Below are 16,692 nucleotides of genomic sequence, written 5' to 3'. Positions count from 1 at the left end.
ATTATTGCCTCAATATCGGCTGACGTTGGCCTGTCGATTAGGACATCATCACAGAACCGACGTTCGCCGATATTTTTGCAATATAGGCAATCACGGCCACAGAAAACCGATATTGGTATATATTGTACCGATATTAATTTCTACATATATATATATACATAATAATTTTTTATTATAATAATAAATTGTTACTGCTTATTAATTTCTCATTTTGCTAAATATATATTATTTTATAGAACTAGAAGAATTTTTGATATTACCTAATGGAGCAGTAGGAGTTCAAGATGGTGTTTGGGCTGTTGAGAGAACAGCATTTTTAATAGAATGTTTTAGAAAATATAAGCCAAATGTTGGTTTATTAGAAATGAGAACAGTGAGGGCTATGTGGATTGTCATCAAAAATGACATGAATATTAAATTTGGCATTACATTTACTGAATATTGAAAATCGTTGGAGAGTACTTCAACGAAATTATAAAAAATATGTTGACAGTCAAGCTACTGATACGAATAATGATGAAAATATATAAAATAATTTTATACATATTAAAATGCAGAAAGAGTGATGAAATATATGGCAATAGCCACAATATGAAAATAATCTGTATACTGGAAACAAATGATGTACATAAAATGGAAAACAATGCAGAAGCGCGGGATGATAGTGCATATGAATTTCGAGAACATATTGCAACTTCAAGAAGAAAGCAGCGCCGTAAAAGGCAAACAATATTAGAAAAAATCCGAAAAGATAGATTGAAGTTCCAAAAACCAATTATACAAATTGAAGAAGCAATATTGAAAATTCTAAAACGAAAGTATGGAATGCTTTAAAATAAAATAATATTCATAAATTTTCATTAAATATAATAAATAAATCATTATACAATATAAAAGTCTGATTTTAATTTATTAATTCATTTCTATTTATAAAATATTTGTATTAATTTTTTTAAACCAATAATAATTTTAGAGATTGTAGCCGAAACTATTTATAATGATATTCGAGTGTCGGAGGCTCAAGTAGGTGATTATATCAGAGAATGGCTTCGTCATTCACAGAGCAGTTACACTAGAAATAAAGAGAAGAACAGAAGACAGGTTTTTAAATTTAGTTAGGTTTATTGAATTATTTAGTTAGATTCTTATTGTATTATTTTGTTAGGTTTATTGTATACTTGTAAGTTAAATTTTCAATTATATTAAATATATTATATAACAAATGTCGGTGAAATAAATATTATTTTAACCTTAATTCCATTTTTAATTCATTGAATATTCATAATTTCAGATGATTTATTTCATTGAGAAAAAAATAAATACGATACATTTTCAACCCATATGCCAAAATTTGACCTGGGATCGAACGATCTTCAAGATTTGCCAAGTTTTAATATATAATCGAACTTTTTTCTATGTATGTGCTGTGATAGATGTTTTCTGTGCTTTACCTTTGTTAACACAGTAAACGAGAAGATCTAGTTCCAATCCATGATCAGATAAACTCTTGAATTAACAAGTAATATTTAAAGAAAAGTTGCAGAGCATTTGCTAAGAAAGGCGACAAACTGTGTGCCCAAATGTTCAATAAAAAATTTGAAAATAAAACCTTTTCATTGAAATTCCAAAGCCTTATGAGGTTCAATAACTTGATATATGTAATTTGTTATTTCATAATAATGTTAGTCGTGTAGTAAGTAAGTTAGTTCTATTTTTTTTCACAAGCATTCTTCTCGAAAATATTTGTGTTTTGTTGAATTAACTGTTACCAGAGGCTGCGGCATCTTCTTGCTCTTTTTTTCTTTGTTTTTCACGCATCAGCTTAGCATCCCTGTGTTTGCGTTGCTCGAATGTCATTCCCTTTTTATCTGCGCTACTTTTCTTCTTGGCTAATTCGGTTTGTTTTTTCTGATTCTTAGCTCGTGCTAAATCTCTTTGATTTCCTCTTGTCATTTTTGTTTACTAAAATCTTAAAATCCGACTATCAATGAAAGAATAATTTAATAATTTTGCAAGCGCTCGCTGCCCTTCTTGTTACTTTTAGTTTTTATGAAACCGACAGCCCTAAGACTAAAAAGCAAATACAGATTTGCATTAATAATATATATCTTAATATATATACAGTTAGTGTCACGTTATTTGGCTGCGATGAACGCCTAAAATACTGAACCGATTTAAAATTAGTCTTGTTCATCGTGCACATGTGGATCTCATTTAGGACGTAGAGTATATTAAAAATCTCAATTTATAGCCGAAATTTTATATTATTGAAAAAAAAAATATTTTGGCGTTTATCCGAGAAATCGTAGTCATAGAATCAGTTTGAACTCTGTCGACAGTTTAGACCAAAGACCAACATTTATGGAATCAAATTTATGAACGAATGGTTTATGAAATCATATGTTTGCTTGAAGATCATCCCGCTTATTGAAAGAGAAGTTTTAGCAGAGAATATTACGTGATTTCACTCGCGAAACTAGCTCGGTGTGACCAATAAATGTCCAGTGTAAACATTTTTGGCGTCCCAGACGATCGAACAGATTTTCATTCATATTTCTTGAACATTAGAGACAAAAGTATGAATATTTCGAACGTGAAATGTGATAAAATCGACTTTTGTTATAAATTTTTGTTTGTTTTCATTTTATTTAAACATTTATTTTTTATATAAAAATTATATTAAACTTATTTATATTAAATTAATGTTGTACAGTTGCAACAGATGAATTTGGAATGAATTTTGTCGCAAATATATATAGCTCAAAATATTGTTCAAATGTAGACCAATAGCAGTTATAACAAATTATTCACGATTTACATTATATTAGAACCTAATTTTAAACTGAAACATGGTCTTTAATTTTGGAATATACGTCTACATTTACAATAATGCAGATACGAGAAAGAGTCGTGCAATGTGGATTTCATAAGTGAAATTAAATTCCAAACCAATGACTCATATTTTTTGAGGTGCAATTAAAAACGGACAACTTTTTAAAAAAAATTCAATATTATATTTATTTTTGAAGAATTGCATTGCTTAAAATTATTTTAGTTTGACTATTATAATCGTGTGAAAGTATGAAAGTGTGAAAGTTCTATTAGTTAGAAATCTGAATAGGAAAATATAGGTACGTATTAGTTTTTAGTTATATATTCAGTTATAATTAGCACATTCTGAACAATTATTGATAACAATTTTGATGGATTTATAGATATGGATTCAGAAAATTTCATAGTTAAATTTATAGAAATGTACAAAGCTCATACTTGTTTGTGGTCAATAAGTGACGAGGCATATCATAATAAATAAATGCGCAATAATGCGTTAAATTCAATGCTGCCGGCATTTAAAGAAATTAATCCAGATGCAACTATAGCCACAGTGGCTAAAAAAATTAAAAGTATTAGGAGCGTTTTTAACAAGAAGGTTAACAAGGTATTTAATAATATTAAAAACTTCACAATATAAGGACAATATTATCAAAACTAATTGTTAGTTTAGATGATTTGAACTGTGTTAATCTAACAGTATGTTATTCTAGGTAAAAGCTTCTATGCCCTCGGGCTGTAGCGCACAAAACGTCTACAAGCCAAAACTCTGTTACTTTGATCATCTTAAATTTTTAGATGATCGACACTACCGAAACATGAGGTCTCTGTGCAGAGGTTCAGAAGAGCAATTAGAAGAACTTTCAGACGTGAGTATTTTTTTTTATCAAATGACATTTTAAATTAGTAATCTTACAATTAACAAAACTATATATATGTATATATATATATATATATATATATATATATATATATATATATATATAATGTATTTTAATTTCGAGCAGATTGATGAAATGCCGACGACCTCGTTTCGTCGTAAGGAAACAAAACGAGACCAGTTGACAGACAAACTTCTACAACACATGGATAAAATAGAACAGGAAAAATCTCGAGAAATGAAAATGCAAGAAATTTCGGAAAAACTCTCGAATTGATGAATCCGAAACAAAAAGAAATCGCAATTAGTTTAATACATCAATTGATGTGGCATGGCATTAACAATTTTCTATCAGAGCATACGACGATAATGAATTGGCCAAATCATAATTATCAATAAATTATATTTTGCATTTGAGTTGTTCTTATTTAAAATATTACTTTATACTATGTAATGTTTTATATACTTTCAGGGTACTTTCCCGAAATGTGTGTGCTCTATGGTGTGTATATGCATGGTGTCTGATCCTTATGGAACAGAAGTGTGTATCTGTGTGCGAATCGGTGTCTGGCGGTAACTTGTTGAGTGTTGTATATTTCGGCGTGGTGTTAACTTGGTGAATGATTATTGAATATATTTGTAAAGAAGTAATAAGGTGTTTTATTAATTAAATAATACTAGAGTAAATCTAGTTTAAAGCTCAGAAGTGGGATTAGATCGGAACGTCGAGGATTTATTCGAGAACATTTTGGAGTGGATTATTGAGATAGGCGATTTCAATAATCTTTTGGGGTGCCCGTGTTATTAATCAGGCGGATTATAATTACGGGGTGCGATAGAAAGCAAGATGTGCTACTCTATCGTACAAGTGCAGGTGTTATTTTGTAAGTTTTGTGTGGTTGTGCAGAAGTGAGTTAACACGTGGTTAAGTAAAATAAGAACAAAGTGGAAGAAAAGATCGAAAGCATGGCGTGATATTGGCGTTGGCGAGTCGCAGAGCTGCGACATTTGTAACTAAAAACTTGAGATTGCGAAAATAAATTAAGATTTGGTAAAATGGCTACCGGAGGTGATGCTGAGAGCTCGGTGCCAGAAGCCTTAAGAGTGCTATCGTTGACAGATTTTATTACTCTTATTAGGGCGACAATCGGTGATAAAAACGAGAGCATCTCGAGCAGCGAATTGTTAGCGACGATACCGGTATTCGACGGATCGTGTGATCAATGCATCGAGACATGGTTTGAACGCGTTGAGGCCGTGCGTGACGCATACGAGGTGGCTAAGAAGAAGATAGTGGTGCTGATGATATCGAAGCTTTCGTGGCGCGCGAGACAATTATATGACAGCAAGCAGCAAACCTCTTCATATGATGAGCTTAAGAGGGCGCTAACAGCATTTTTCAAGAATAGAGAAGACCCGATGACTCGGATGAGAAGGTTCGAGTCTCGGAGGTGGGGAAAACAAGAACCATTTAGCGCATACTTCCAGGAGAAGATGGCGCTAGGGAATAGGTTGGGTTTTATCGAGTCTGGCCTGCTAGCCTATATGATAGACGGCTTCGACAACCCGCCACTCTAGGCTCAAGCCAAAATGAACCAATTCAAAGATTTAGCGACCCTGCTAAGTGTGATGAACGAGCTGACAGCGGAGGAACGCGGATTCAATATGATGCCACCTAAGAGGATACAGCCAACAGGGTTCCCTAGAGTGGAACCACACGGTGCATATTCCCCGGTGAGGTGTTTTATTTGTGGTGGAGTAGGACATATGGCATCCAGATGTATGAAACCAAAAAATGATGGAGTGGCGTGCTACAACTGTGGCTTAACGAAGCATCAACAGAGATTTTGCAAAAATGTCCGCAGTACGGCGCAGGTGGCGCCGGATAGCACTACACTATTAATAAACCCCATACCGGCCTACAAGGTTGAAACAAAGGTTTTTGACGTGTAGTTTGAGAGTGTGATAGACTCGGGTTCAGTAATATCGATTACCAAGCGATCTTGTGTGCCTAATGGAACACCAGTGGAGGCATGGAGCACAAAAGCCGGGTTCGAGGGCATTAACCCTTCGAGGTTAGATGTTGAACGTATTGCAAAACTACGGTTGACGTTTCCGGAGTATGGGGCAGAAGTGCCACTAACTTTGTATGTAGTCCCAGAAAATACCATGAATGCGTCATGTCTATTGGGGCGAGGTATGATTCAGCACGATGATTTGGAGGTGACCATTGAAAAGAGAGTGCATATAGTTAACACAAATGCAGGGGGGTTAACGAAATATTGGCGATTGACGATATTATTACAGACGGAGTGAATTTAAATATATCGGAGGAAAATGACTATGGAGTGATAGCGACAGTTGTCCTACGATATCTCGACAGATATGCAGATAGACATGCTCTACAGGCTAATGCATATGCGGATCCGTGAACGCATCCCACGGACAACGATTAATACGTTCGATAAGCTGCTTCAAAGAGCTCGCGACGTAGAAGCTAACATTTTCGAAGCAGAAAAGGGAGAAAGCAATCCGGTGGAAAGACGGACAACCTGCTTTTTTGCGGCAACATCGGACACACGATTACAAAATGTCGCAAACGCCAAGGGACAAAGCAGATTCCAAAGAAGAAGTCAGAAACTCGCAGCGGAGCGAGAATCTCCTGTTATGGTTGCGGAAAAGCAGGGGTTATCCGCGGCAAGCGCCCGGTTCTTGCACAAAGCCGGTCTTGTGTTAGACATGAAGCACCGCACGTGGAACTTTTCGGACCAGACGCGAAAGTACCCTTTTGCAGCAGAGGATGAAATTTTTAGACAGTCGAAGTAGCACGATCGGCAGAGCATGTTAATGAGGCTGCCATGTGCGTTCCCGTACCAACACAAGAAGAGATGGACACGGATGAAACAGATGATCTACAGGCACTAAACGAACTGTTCGATGCCTGTTTTCGTTCAGCTACGCCACCGGAGAAGAAGGACGAACAGCACACTTTGGACGCACTGTTCGATACCTGTTTCCGCTCGGCTACGATCATCCCTACAATACACATAGCCTCTTTAAGCGCCAGGGAGCTGAGTCTGCGCGAAAATGAGGGACATTCAGTTTAAGAAGAATATCGATGGAAGGTACAAAACAAGGAAGCAAAAGGCCCGCGTAACCATACCGAGCATTATATCTTCACAGGCGATCATGCGCCCATCGCAGTCCCACCGTACCGGTTATCACCTGCCAAACGCGTGGCACTAAAAATGGAACTCGACGAAATGATCAGGCAGAATATCGTCGAGGAGTGCGATTCACCATGGACAGCTCCGGTGGTAATGGTGCCAAAGAAGGAAGGTCGTACTAGAGTATGCGTAGACTACCGTAAACTCAACGCCATTACGACAGCAGACAGCTATCCTCTACCACGAATCGACCAGCCGAGCCAAGGTCATGTCGACCATAGACGCCAACGCCTCATGGACCGTCTCCGTTCCGGCCTACCCGACGTACCAATTCTAAGCTACCTGGACGACCTAATAGTATTATCAGAAGGCTGGATTCAACACCTTCATCATCTCTAGACTACATGTTCGCGAAAATTCAGGCACCGCGAATGAACCGCGAGAAATGTCGGTTCTTCTGCACCGAAGTAAAGTACCTAGGACATATAGTGACGCCCGAAGGAATTCAGACTGATCCAGAGAAAGTAGCGGCCATTGTAGGAATGAAAACCCCCAGGAACGTTAAGGAATTACTGACATTTCTACAAACCTGCTCGTGGTATAGACGATGGAAATGGGGACAGGACCAGGACAAAGCTTTCCGGCATGCCAAGGAAGCACTAATGACGAGCCCTATCCTGAGGCAGGCAGACGAGATCAAACTGTACACCCTGCGAAGCGACGCAAGCAGCTACGCTCTAGTGGTAGTATTACTGCAAGGAGAAGGCGCCGACTATTGACTCCGGCTGAAAGGAATTATAGCACCACGGAACGCAAAGCACTGGCGGTGGTATGGGCCGTTAACAAGTCCCGTGGATACATCGAAGGGGCCACGATAACGATAACCACAGATCACAGGTTTCTAAAATTGTTAATGACCCTACAATCGCCCAGTGGTCGACTGGCGCGATTGGCATTACTGCTGCAGCAGTACAACCTACAAATTGATTACACCCCGGAAAGGATTAACGTGGTAGCAGACACGCTATCACGGCCAAACATTGAAGATAAAGAAGTTACATCCGCACGTATTGGATTGGTTTCAATCAATTACCCTAGCTGAAGTGCGACTGAAACAAGACAGGGTCAATTTGAGGACAATATATTACAAGAGATAATCAATGCGTTTAAAACGACTGATATATATTTTACTTAGTATAATAAATATTTTACACAATTATACTTATCTTAATTTATCCTTATTAAATATTAACCTTTTATTTTTAGAGTATCTTCTCATATTGTTACAAAAATGGATGTTTTGTCAAGCACGATGACTGGCAATTTTTCTGGTGTTTCTAATTGTGCTTTAGAATACAGTAATATCGAAAACTCATCAATTAGTGTTACAGACAAAATCCCGAAGGAAAATAAGCCATTTTCTTCAGATTTGAGGATTTATTCCATTATGTAGATGGTACAGTAAAATAAAATATTATAAAGAAGTATTTTTAAAGTGTTTTAGGAAAGCTGCAATATATCCTTGCGATTTGAACTTTCGCTATGTACGTGTAAATAAAAAAAAAGTGCCCATAGTAGAGCTTATTGTCCCAAGAACCGAAATCAAAAGGAGGAAAAGGATGTTACAAATTGTATGATTTAATGCTCACATTGAATTCGATCCTCATAAAAAAATGATTGAAGAAATTTAATCATACCTGAAGGTATACTTAATCATGGTACAGAAACTAACCCAATTCTTAGATGTAGGCAACTCAGAGGAAAAGATAAAGATGATTAAAAAAAAACTTGCATCAAAAACATAAAAAACCAGCAGCATGTCGTCTCGAGCAGTTCAAATATATAATAACAGAATTTCCTGAATCAAAAATTTAGTTGAAGTATACAATCTACCTTCACAAGTTTGCATGCGTCAAGCAAAGTATAAAGAAAATAAGGAAAATGACTTCCATGCCGACGACAATGTGGATCTAGTTCTTATGATGTTACGGGAATTGACAATACCACCGAAAAACCAAATTTTATCTGGCCTTCTAAAGATAATTCCGGTAGCAGTAAGTCATGAAGCATGCGATGTATTAAAAGGATATTTGCAAAATAATGCAAATAGAGTACTGTATTTTGATGCAACAGGTAGTTTAGACAGTGCCCACAAATACAGCTCGTTTTACATATCCATTGATGAAATTTTTTATTAAGTGAACATGTTAGAGCGATAATGTTACAGGCGGTCATATGCCTTTTAAACGCGTGGTTTGCGACCACAGCTATGCAAGCATTCATGCAATAATCCAAGGTTGCAATAATACAAATTTGATTGATTATAATAATAAGTGATATATATTTTTGAATGATAATGGTTGGTTACGGGATACATCCCGTACGCATACAACTATATACGACTGCATGTAAGTCGTCACAAGAACGTACCTGTTATATAATCAATTGTTACCTATATAAGAGGCGGGGTTGATATACTGATATGATTATTATATATCAAATTGACCAGTCGGGATTTTATTTTGTATATTATAAAAATATTGTGAAATTAAAGAAATAAAGATTTATTTTTGTAACCAAGTATATAATTAGTTTTAAACATTTTACAGAAAACAACATAACATTTATGTTGCTGTCATTTCACAAAGAGACCGTCATATAATGCAAAAAATTTGCAAATGGTAATCAGGAAATAATATCGTTAGCTGTAGCTCAATTATTTTTCTTTTCGGTAAAAGATGTAGAGATTTAAACCATGCTCGAAAAATGTATGTACAGGTAGCAAGTATCATAATGAACAAATAGATTTAGCGATCAAGGAAATAAATCTATTTGAAAATAATGACTCAGTATCAAACAAGACAATCTTGACTGATACTAATGTTTCAGAAATAAATGATCGTGAACCATGCCGAGATCTTTTACGAAATAGTCTATTTTATAAAGATTTTCTTCATATTAAATGCGAAGCCGAAAAGATTATGCCAAAAGAAGGATTTACTAATCGTTTTTGCTTTCCAGATTTCTTAAATTAGGTAATGGACAGGAATATTCCAATTATACCTTTGTGGTAAGATCCAATGCTAGATAATGACAGAAAACATTTGTATTCAAATGCTGCTGTCGAATTATTTTTCAATACATTGAAGAACAGTATCTGCCATGGTAATAAATATATGAAACCGTCACATTTCATAGATACAATTAAACATTTGATGACGCTTCACAATAATGATTTAATAAATGAATGCCCTGTAACACAGAAAATTAATCCTGAGAAAAGCAATAAAAGTTATATTAGAAAAAAAAGAAGAAATGCAAGTCAGGAGAAGTTAAGCATGGCAAACAATATTTAAAAAAATGAAAAAAGCAACACAGTAAATAAAGTAACCGAAAAATTAAATAAGGACCATAACACCTGTAGGACACGACAGTAGATATTAGAGATGCAAAAGAAACATGGAACAAAAAATCGAATAATCCGGTCAATTTTTACCTATGTAGGAAAAATGCTTTTTCTTTGCATAAATGCCTAGACTCAAATAACTCTGTTGACTCTAGTATAGAACTAAAAATAGGTTTAGGTTCTAACAACAATGTAGCTGAAGATTTTCATTTCCATATAAAACTCTCCATGTATAATAGGGATATATCGTATACTATAGGATTTTTTTGGTAAATATGCCATTAAATTGAATAACTTTTTCACTTCATATGGAAATGAGTGTTTATATGACATAATCATTGACTCTTACTTAGCATCAATTGAATAGAATAGCAAAAAGTTGTACATTTTAAGTGTTCATGAATATGATCAATTATAGATTATATTAATGATAACTTTATTATAAAATTATCATCAGGTTTAAAGTATCTAGCGCCACATAATATTAATAACCATTGGCTCTTAGTTTTAATAGATACAGATAAACAATTCACTGTTATTACTTCTTGCATTAATCCTTTAAACGACTATATTTAGTCAATTTCGAAAAAGCTGCTTAACTTACAAGAAAGATTCTAGACAAGAAAGATCTAATGACAAGTCTCGTTCTGGCTTGTATACTTGTTTTGAAATAAGACACTATCGGACGTATTTTATTAAGGCGATCTATTTCATTGGTGTTATTTTCATTATTAGAAAAATGTTAAGCATTTTTCAAAAATTTGGCGAAAACGGTCTCTGCTCATCACTTGGGCAAAAATTGGGGTTTCAATTGTTCTGTCTGTGTGTTCTGACCAGTATTAATCCCTACTCTCCTTACGAACTCTGCCCATAAGCAAAAGTAATTTCAACATTTTTAATTCTACTGCAGATACGTCTTTCCATTTCAAAGATTTTGCACTGTCTTTAAAACGATCAATATTTTGTGAATGATAACGATTACTTTCTTCAGCCATATAGTCGAACAAATCATTACCCAAAACTAGCTGAACCACTTCACTTACACTTTGTGGTTTATTTGGTTTCAAAACAACGCCACTTTGACCTAAAAATGGTTCAATAATTGGAGGATTGTCAAATTCTGACCCCTCCACTTCTTCATTAACACTACCTTCAGAATCACTGGACATAATCGGTAAAAACTCTACGTCTTCTAGGAAAAAAAATCTTCATCACTCTCACATTCACTATCAAAATCAGTGATATCTAAATCACTTCCAATTTGTGACAAATTATCGGCGTAAACCTCACTATCGCTATCCGATGCATTTTATTATTGCAAATAATAATTAAAAAAAAGATGTTGAACCATATAAATCTTGCTAATAAGTATTCTATAATATATATATATTGAACACCCTTTTGTTTTAAATTCTGCATATTTATCTTCAAAGTAAATTGAACATAAAAAGAAACTTGAAGATAGAACATATTAGTTCTTATCCTTATCCTAATTCTAAAAGTCTTTCAATACCAAATATCAATTGAATCTCGAAAAAAGAACTATATAGCTATTCTTTCAATATCATATGCAAACCGATCCGATAAAAGTATTTTCACCCGCTTTCAAAGTTAGTCTATTCAAAGCGTAATAATAGCATGCCCGCCGATAAGCAGCAGTCCTCGCAGAGCGATTTTTACGGGACCCGCCTATAGTGTGTTAAGTTGATAATGGTGCCTATTTTAGTAGAGAGAGGGTGGTCGGAAAGATAATTTAGGTATCGACCTGAGTAAGTTGGTTTATGATAACAATTAGTAATTATGTTATTGTTTTCATGGTAAAGCTGTAAGTCTTTTCACAGCTGATGCAATTGTTATTTTCAATTTCAAAAGTAAATTGCAAATGTTTGTTGTAGGAGTAAAATTATTTTACGAGAGATATTATGCCAGTGTTTGGAATGCATGTTATTATGTCGTCAACAATAATAGAAAATTTGTTGATTGTACGACTTGAAAATTGTTGATTCCATATGTTGTAATGCTATTTCTGCTAAGGAGGGGGAAACTGAAGAGCCCATTGGGTGCTAAACGTTTGAAAATAAAGTTGTTGTTGAACTCAAAGAAAGTGTTGTTAATAATGAATTTAATTGCTTCTCTGAACCAGTGCAAGGAAAGAGTAGTGTGCGCAGAAATGTCATGCTATTTGGCCGTTATGGCTTCAAGAATTAGGTCTAAGGAAACATTAGTGAATAAAGAGACTACATCTAAACTGATCTAAACTGATAATGTATCTGCCACTACATTTTCCTCACTTTTCACATACACGATTTCAGTAGAGAACTGCGATATGTATTCTAATTGTCGACGCTGCCTGTCTGACGCCTTTTCAGGTCTCTGCTGAAACGCATATGTGATTGGCTTGTGATATGTCTTGATTACAAAGTGTCTTCCTTCTAGCAGATATTCAAAATACTTTATGGCAGCAAAGATGGTTAGTAGTTTGCGATCATAAGTTGAATACCGCTGTTAAGTAGATGTGAGCTTTCTGGAGTAGTGGCTTCAATGGCTTTTGTAGATGCGTCAGTTACTAAGCAGACGTTTGTTGAAGCAGCTGGATAGTGAAGTAATGCAGCGCTTGCAAGAGCATTCTTTGCGTCCTCAAAGACTTGTAGAGATCCTGGGTTCCAAATGATAGGAGTTTTATCCTTATTAATTGAACTATGTAAGTAACTATTCAGCGGTGATTGAAGTTTGGCTGCTTTTGGAACTTTTCTGTAGTAGTTCAGCATTCCCAGAAACCTACGCAGTTCCATAACTGTTGATGGTTGTGAAAAGTTCAAGATCTTGTCCACCCGGTCTGTAGATGAAGAAAAGCCATTCTCACTAAGCTTGTAACCTAGAAAATCTACTTTGGACTTGCCTAGGACGCATTTGTCGGTGTCGATAGTCAGTGAATGTTCTTGCAATCGCTCAAACACTATCTGCAGGTGGCGATGCTGTTCTTCCATGCTCTCAGACGTGACCAGAATATCATCCACATATATAAACACCAAGTCAATATCTTGGAATATGTGGTTTATATATAGCTGGAATGTCTGAGTGGCATTCTTCAGTCGAAAAGGCAGTCTTCTGAATATCCTCTTAATGCATCGGCACCTGATGATATGCTTTGGCAAAATCTATGGTAGGAAAAATTGTTTTACTGTGAAGGTTTGTGAAAACATCACTTATTAGTGGAGGAGGGTATTTATCTGGTAGCGTGCTTGCATTAAGTTTCTTATAATATCACCACAGAGTCTATATGATCCATCTTATTTTGAAACCATATGTATTGGGCTTGCCCACGGACTGCTTGAATGTCTTAAAATACCCCTTTTCGGTAGATTTTGTATTTCGGCTTTTGCAGGTGATGCTTTTTCACCGAAAATCTTCCTGAACCTGGCAGCAACTGGTGGACCTGTTGTCGGAATCCTGTGGGCAAAAGGAGATGGTTTTATTGTTGATCTCTGTAGTGTTCTAGTAATGGTTTAATAGGCTCCTGAAGGCTCCTGTGGATTAATGGTAGAAATGTTGATGTTTTTCAGCACTTTGCCGTCAGAGGCTAAGCCTGTTGTCGAATCAATCAATCTCTTGCCTTTCAGATCTATGAGCAAATTGTGAACTGCCAAGTGAAGGGTCTGCGCAGTGAAAGGTCCAGCTCAAGAGTCCGCTTTCCATAGGTGGATATTCGACTGGAATTGGCTGCATACAGAACAAGCTCTTCCTTGGCACGACCGGTTGCAAACTTGCGAGCCGAAAGTATTGAGAGAACAGAGCCAGAGTCTACGAGGAAATGTATTCTTGTTTTTCTGTCTGCCACACTTAGACGGAGCTCTGGACAGACTGAATTAATATCACCATCTTTACTTGCTTCTGTTGTTGAAGGTGACGTTAGTTTTCTGGGTTCAGGAGAGTCTGAAACAAACATGGTTCAATGCATCTAGTTGCCTTTTCTCTAAGCCTGCTCTGATAGAAGCATACCTGCGATTTGGACGGCGTCTTTGATCTACCTCTCCTGTGCCTGGAGTGACTTCTGGTCCTGATTATCTCATTATGTTCTCTGGTATGTTTCAGATTTTTCACCTCCGTCATCAAAGCATTGAGTTTCTGCACCATGGCAATTAGGATGTCCTGGGTGCGGTCACTCCTTCGTTCGTGGGTGCTCCGTTTGCTGTGTCTATCAGCATGTCTGTCATCTCACCAATGGCTTGTAGTACAATATTATTTGATACAAGCAATAGAGGCCGGATGTGCTGTGGAAGTCTGTCCAACCAAAGTTTGTGGATGATGTCCTCACTGATTGCACTCCGAGCCAGATCAATCATTTCCCGGAGCAGCTGGGATGGTTTTTTGTCCCCTAGGATCATGTTTGTTAATAGTTTATCTACTTGCCTTGACCTTGACTTGGATACTCGGTCCAGGATTATGCTTTTTAAAGTATTGTATTTGTCTTTGGTTGCCGGTTTTCGCAACACATCGCTTATCAGGTGTAACGTAGACCTGTCCAAAGCACGCAATACCGCCGTATACTTCGTGTCGTCGCTCCTGATCCTTCTAATCTCCTTGAAACTCTGCATCAATCAACAAGAACCACATTTCAGGAGAGTCTTCCATGAACGGGGTTACTGTATGCCTGTCCACGTTGAAAACTTGTTCAGATTTTAAGTCATAGTTCTCTTTTGGGTTGGAGTTACTCACACTTGGCGTGCGAACTTCAGCACTCTGTTCAAATCCTGCGAAGCTTTTGTGATTTAGGGTGAAGACATTGTTATTTAATATAGTGTACCTCGCTTATAGTATGTAGTTCAGAATCTCAGCCACGCTTTTCTTCAGTCGGAGTCACCAATTACAAACTATATATTAATAGTCTTACAAACTATATATTAATAGTCTTACAAACTATATATTAATTTATAAACGATTAAAACACGATTTAACTTCGATGATGATTTATCAGAAAATACGAACACGTAAACTTGCGAGATCAAACAATATTTTTACGACGTCTAACACAAGATGATTGTGACTAGTGATGGGCGTTGAATCAACGAACGGTTATTTTCAACCGTTTCTTCTTCATTAACGAACTAACCGTCTCATCGCAACGAATTAACTAGTTGAAAATTAACTGGTTTCGAAGTAGTTGAAAACTTGGCGGCCAGTTAGTTATTCAACGATATAGAAATTTGTTCGTTGTCGATTATTATCATTCAAAAACATATAGCTTTTAATAATTTAATCAATCAAATTTGTATAATCGCAACCTTGGATTATTGCATGAATGCTTGCATAGCTGTGGTCGCAAACCACATGTTTAAGTCATATGACCGCCTAAGTCATCTATACAATCTGTAATACCTGTTTGAATCGATATAACATTATGTTCACTTAATAAAAAACCTGAATATAAAAATATTTTCCTACAGAAGGAGTGAGGTTTTCTTACTAAACTACCTGTCGCATCAAAATGCAGTACTCTATTTGCATTATTTTGCAAATATTCTTTTAATACATCGCATGCATCATGACTTACTGCTACCGGAATTATCATTAAAAGACCAGATAAAATTTGCTTTTTCGGTGGTATTGTCAATTCCCGTAACATCATAAGAACTAGATCCACATTGTCGTCGGCATGAAAGTCATTTTCCTTATTTTCTTCATACTTTGCTTGACGCATGCAAACTTCTGAAGGTGATTGTGTACCTCAACGAAATTTTTATGATTCAGTAAATTTTGTTATATCTTTGAACTGCTCGAGACGACATGCTGCTGGTTTTTGATGTTTAAGTTTTTTTTAAAATCATCTCTATCTTTTCCTCTTAGTTGCCTACACCAAAGAATTGAATTAGTTTCTGTACCATGATTAAGTATACCTTCAGGTATGAATAAAATTTCTTTAATTATTTTTTGATGAGGATCAAATTTAATGTGAGCATTAAATATCATGCAATTTCCAACATCCTTTTACAATAATAAGCTCTAATATGAGCACTTTTTTATTTACACGTGCATGTAAAATTAGTTAAATCGCAGGATATATTGAACTTTCTTAAAACAAGCTAAAAAATGCTTCTTTATAATATTTTTTTTTTTTGAACTGTACTATCTGCAATAATGGAATAAATTCTCAAATTGAAGAACTAAAGAAAATAGTATATTTCCGTCGAATTTTGTCTGTAACACTCATTGATGATTTTTCGATATTACTATATTCTAAAGCACATTAGAAAACCAGAAAAATTGCCAGTCATCGTGCTTGACAAAACATCCATTTTTGTAACAATATGAGATTGTACAAAGAAAATATTCTAAAAATAAAAGATTAAATTAATAAGGATAAATTAGGATAAGTATGATTATGTAAAATCTTTATTTTGTATTTTATA

General features: G+C 35.6%; 1 protein-coding gene across 1 annotated transcript; it reads right to left on the bottom strand.

Moving 5' to 3' along the window:
- Positions 1-1,742: 1,742 nt before the first annotated feature.
- Positions 1,743-1,953, bottom strand: LOC113381109 (putative SERF-like protein). Its single transcript, XM_026620088.1, has one exon. It carries the CDS (start codon positions 1,951-1,953, stop codon positions 1,759-1,761), a length of 195 nt encoding a protein of 64 aa, XP_026475873.1. The 3' UTR covers positions 1,743-1,758.
- Positions 1,954-16,692: the final 14,739 nt, after the last annotated feature.

The sequence above is a fragment of the Ctenocephalides felis genome, unplaced genomic scaffold (genome assembly GCF_003426905.1).
Source record: "Ctenocephalides felis isolate EL2017-DRISC unplaced genomic scaffold, ASM342690v1 CF-g0.4_SCAFFOLD_02593, whole genome shotgun sequence".
In the NCBI taxonomy this organism is placed as follows: Eukaryota; Metazoa; Arthropoda; class Insecta; order Siphonaptera; family Pulicidae; genus Ctenocephalides; species Ctenocephalides felis.
The sequence above is the reverse complement of the archived record's forward strand: the minus strand, read 5'-3'. Positions and strand labels throughout refer to the sequence as shown.

Coding starts and splice junctions, on each gene's coding strand:
- LOC113381109 (XM_026620088.1), bottom strand. CDS start 1,953: ATGACAAGAGGAAATCAAAGAGATTTAGCACGAGCTAAGAATCAGAAA.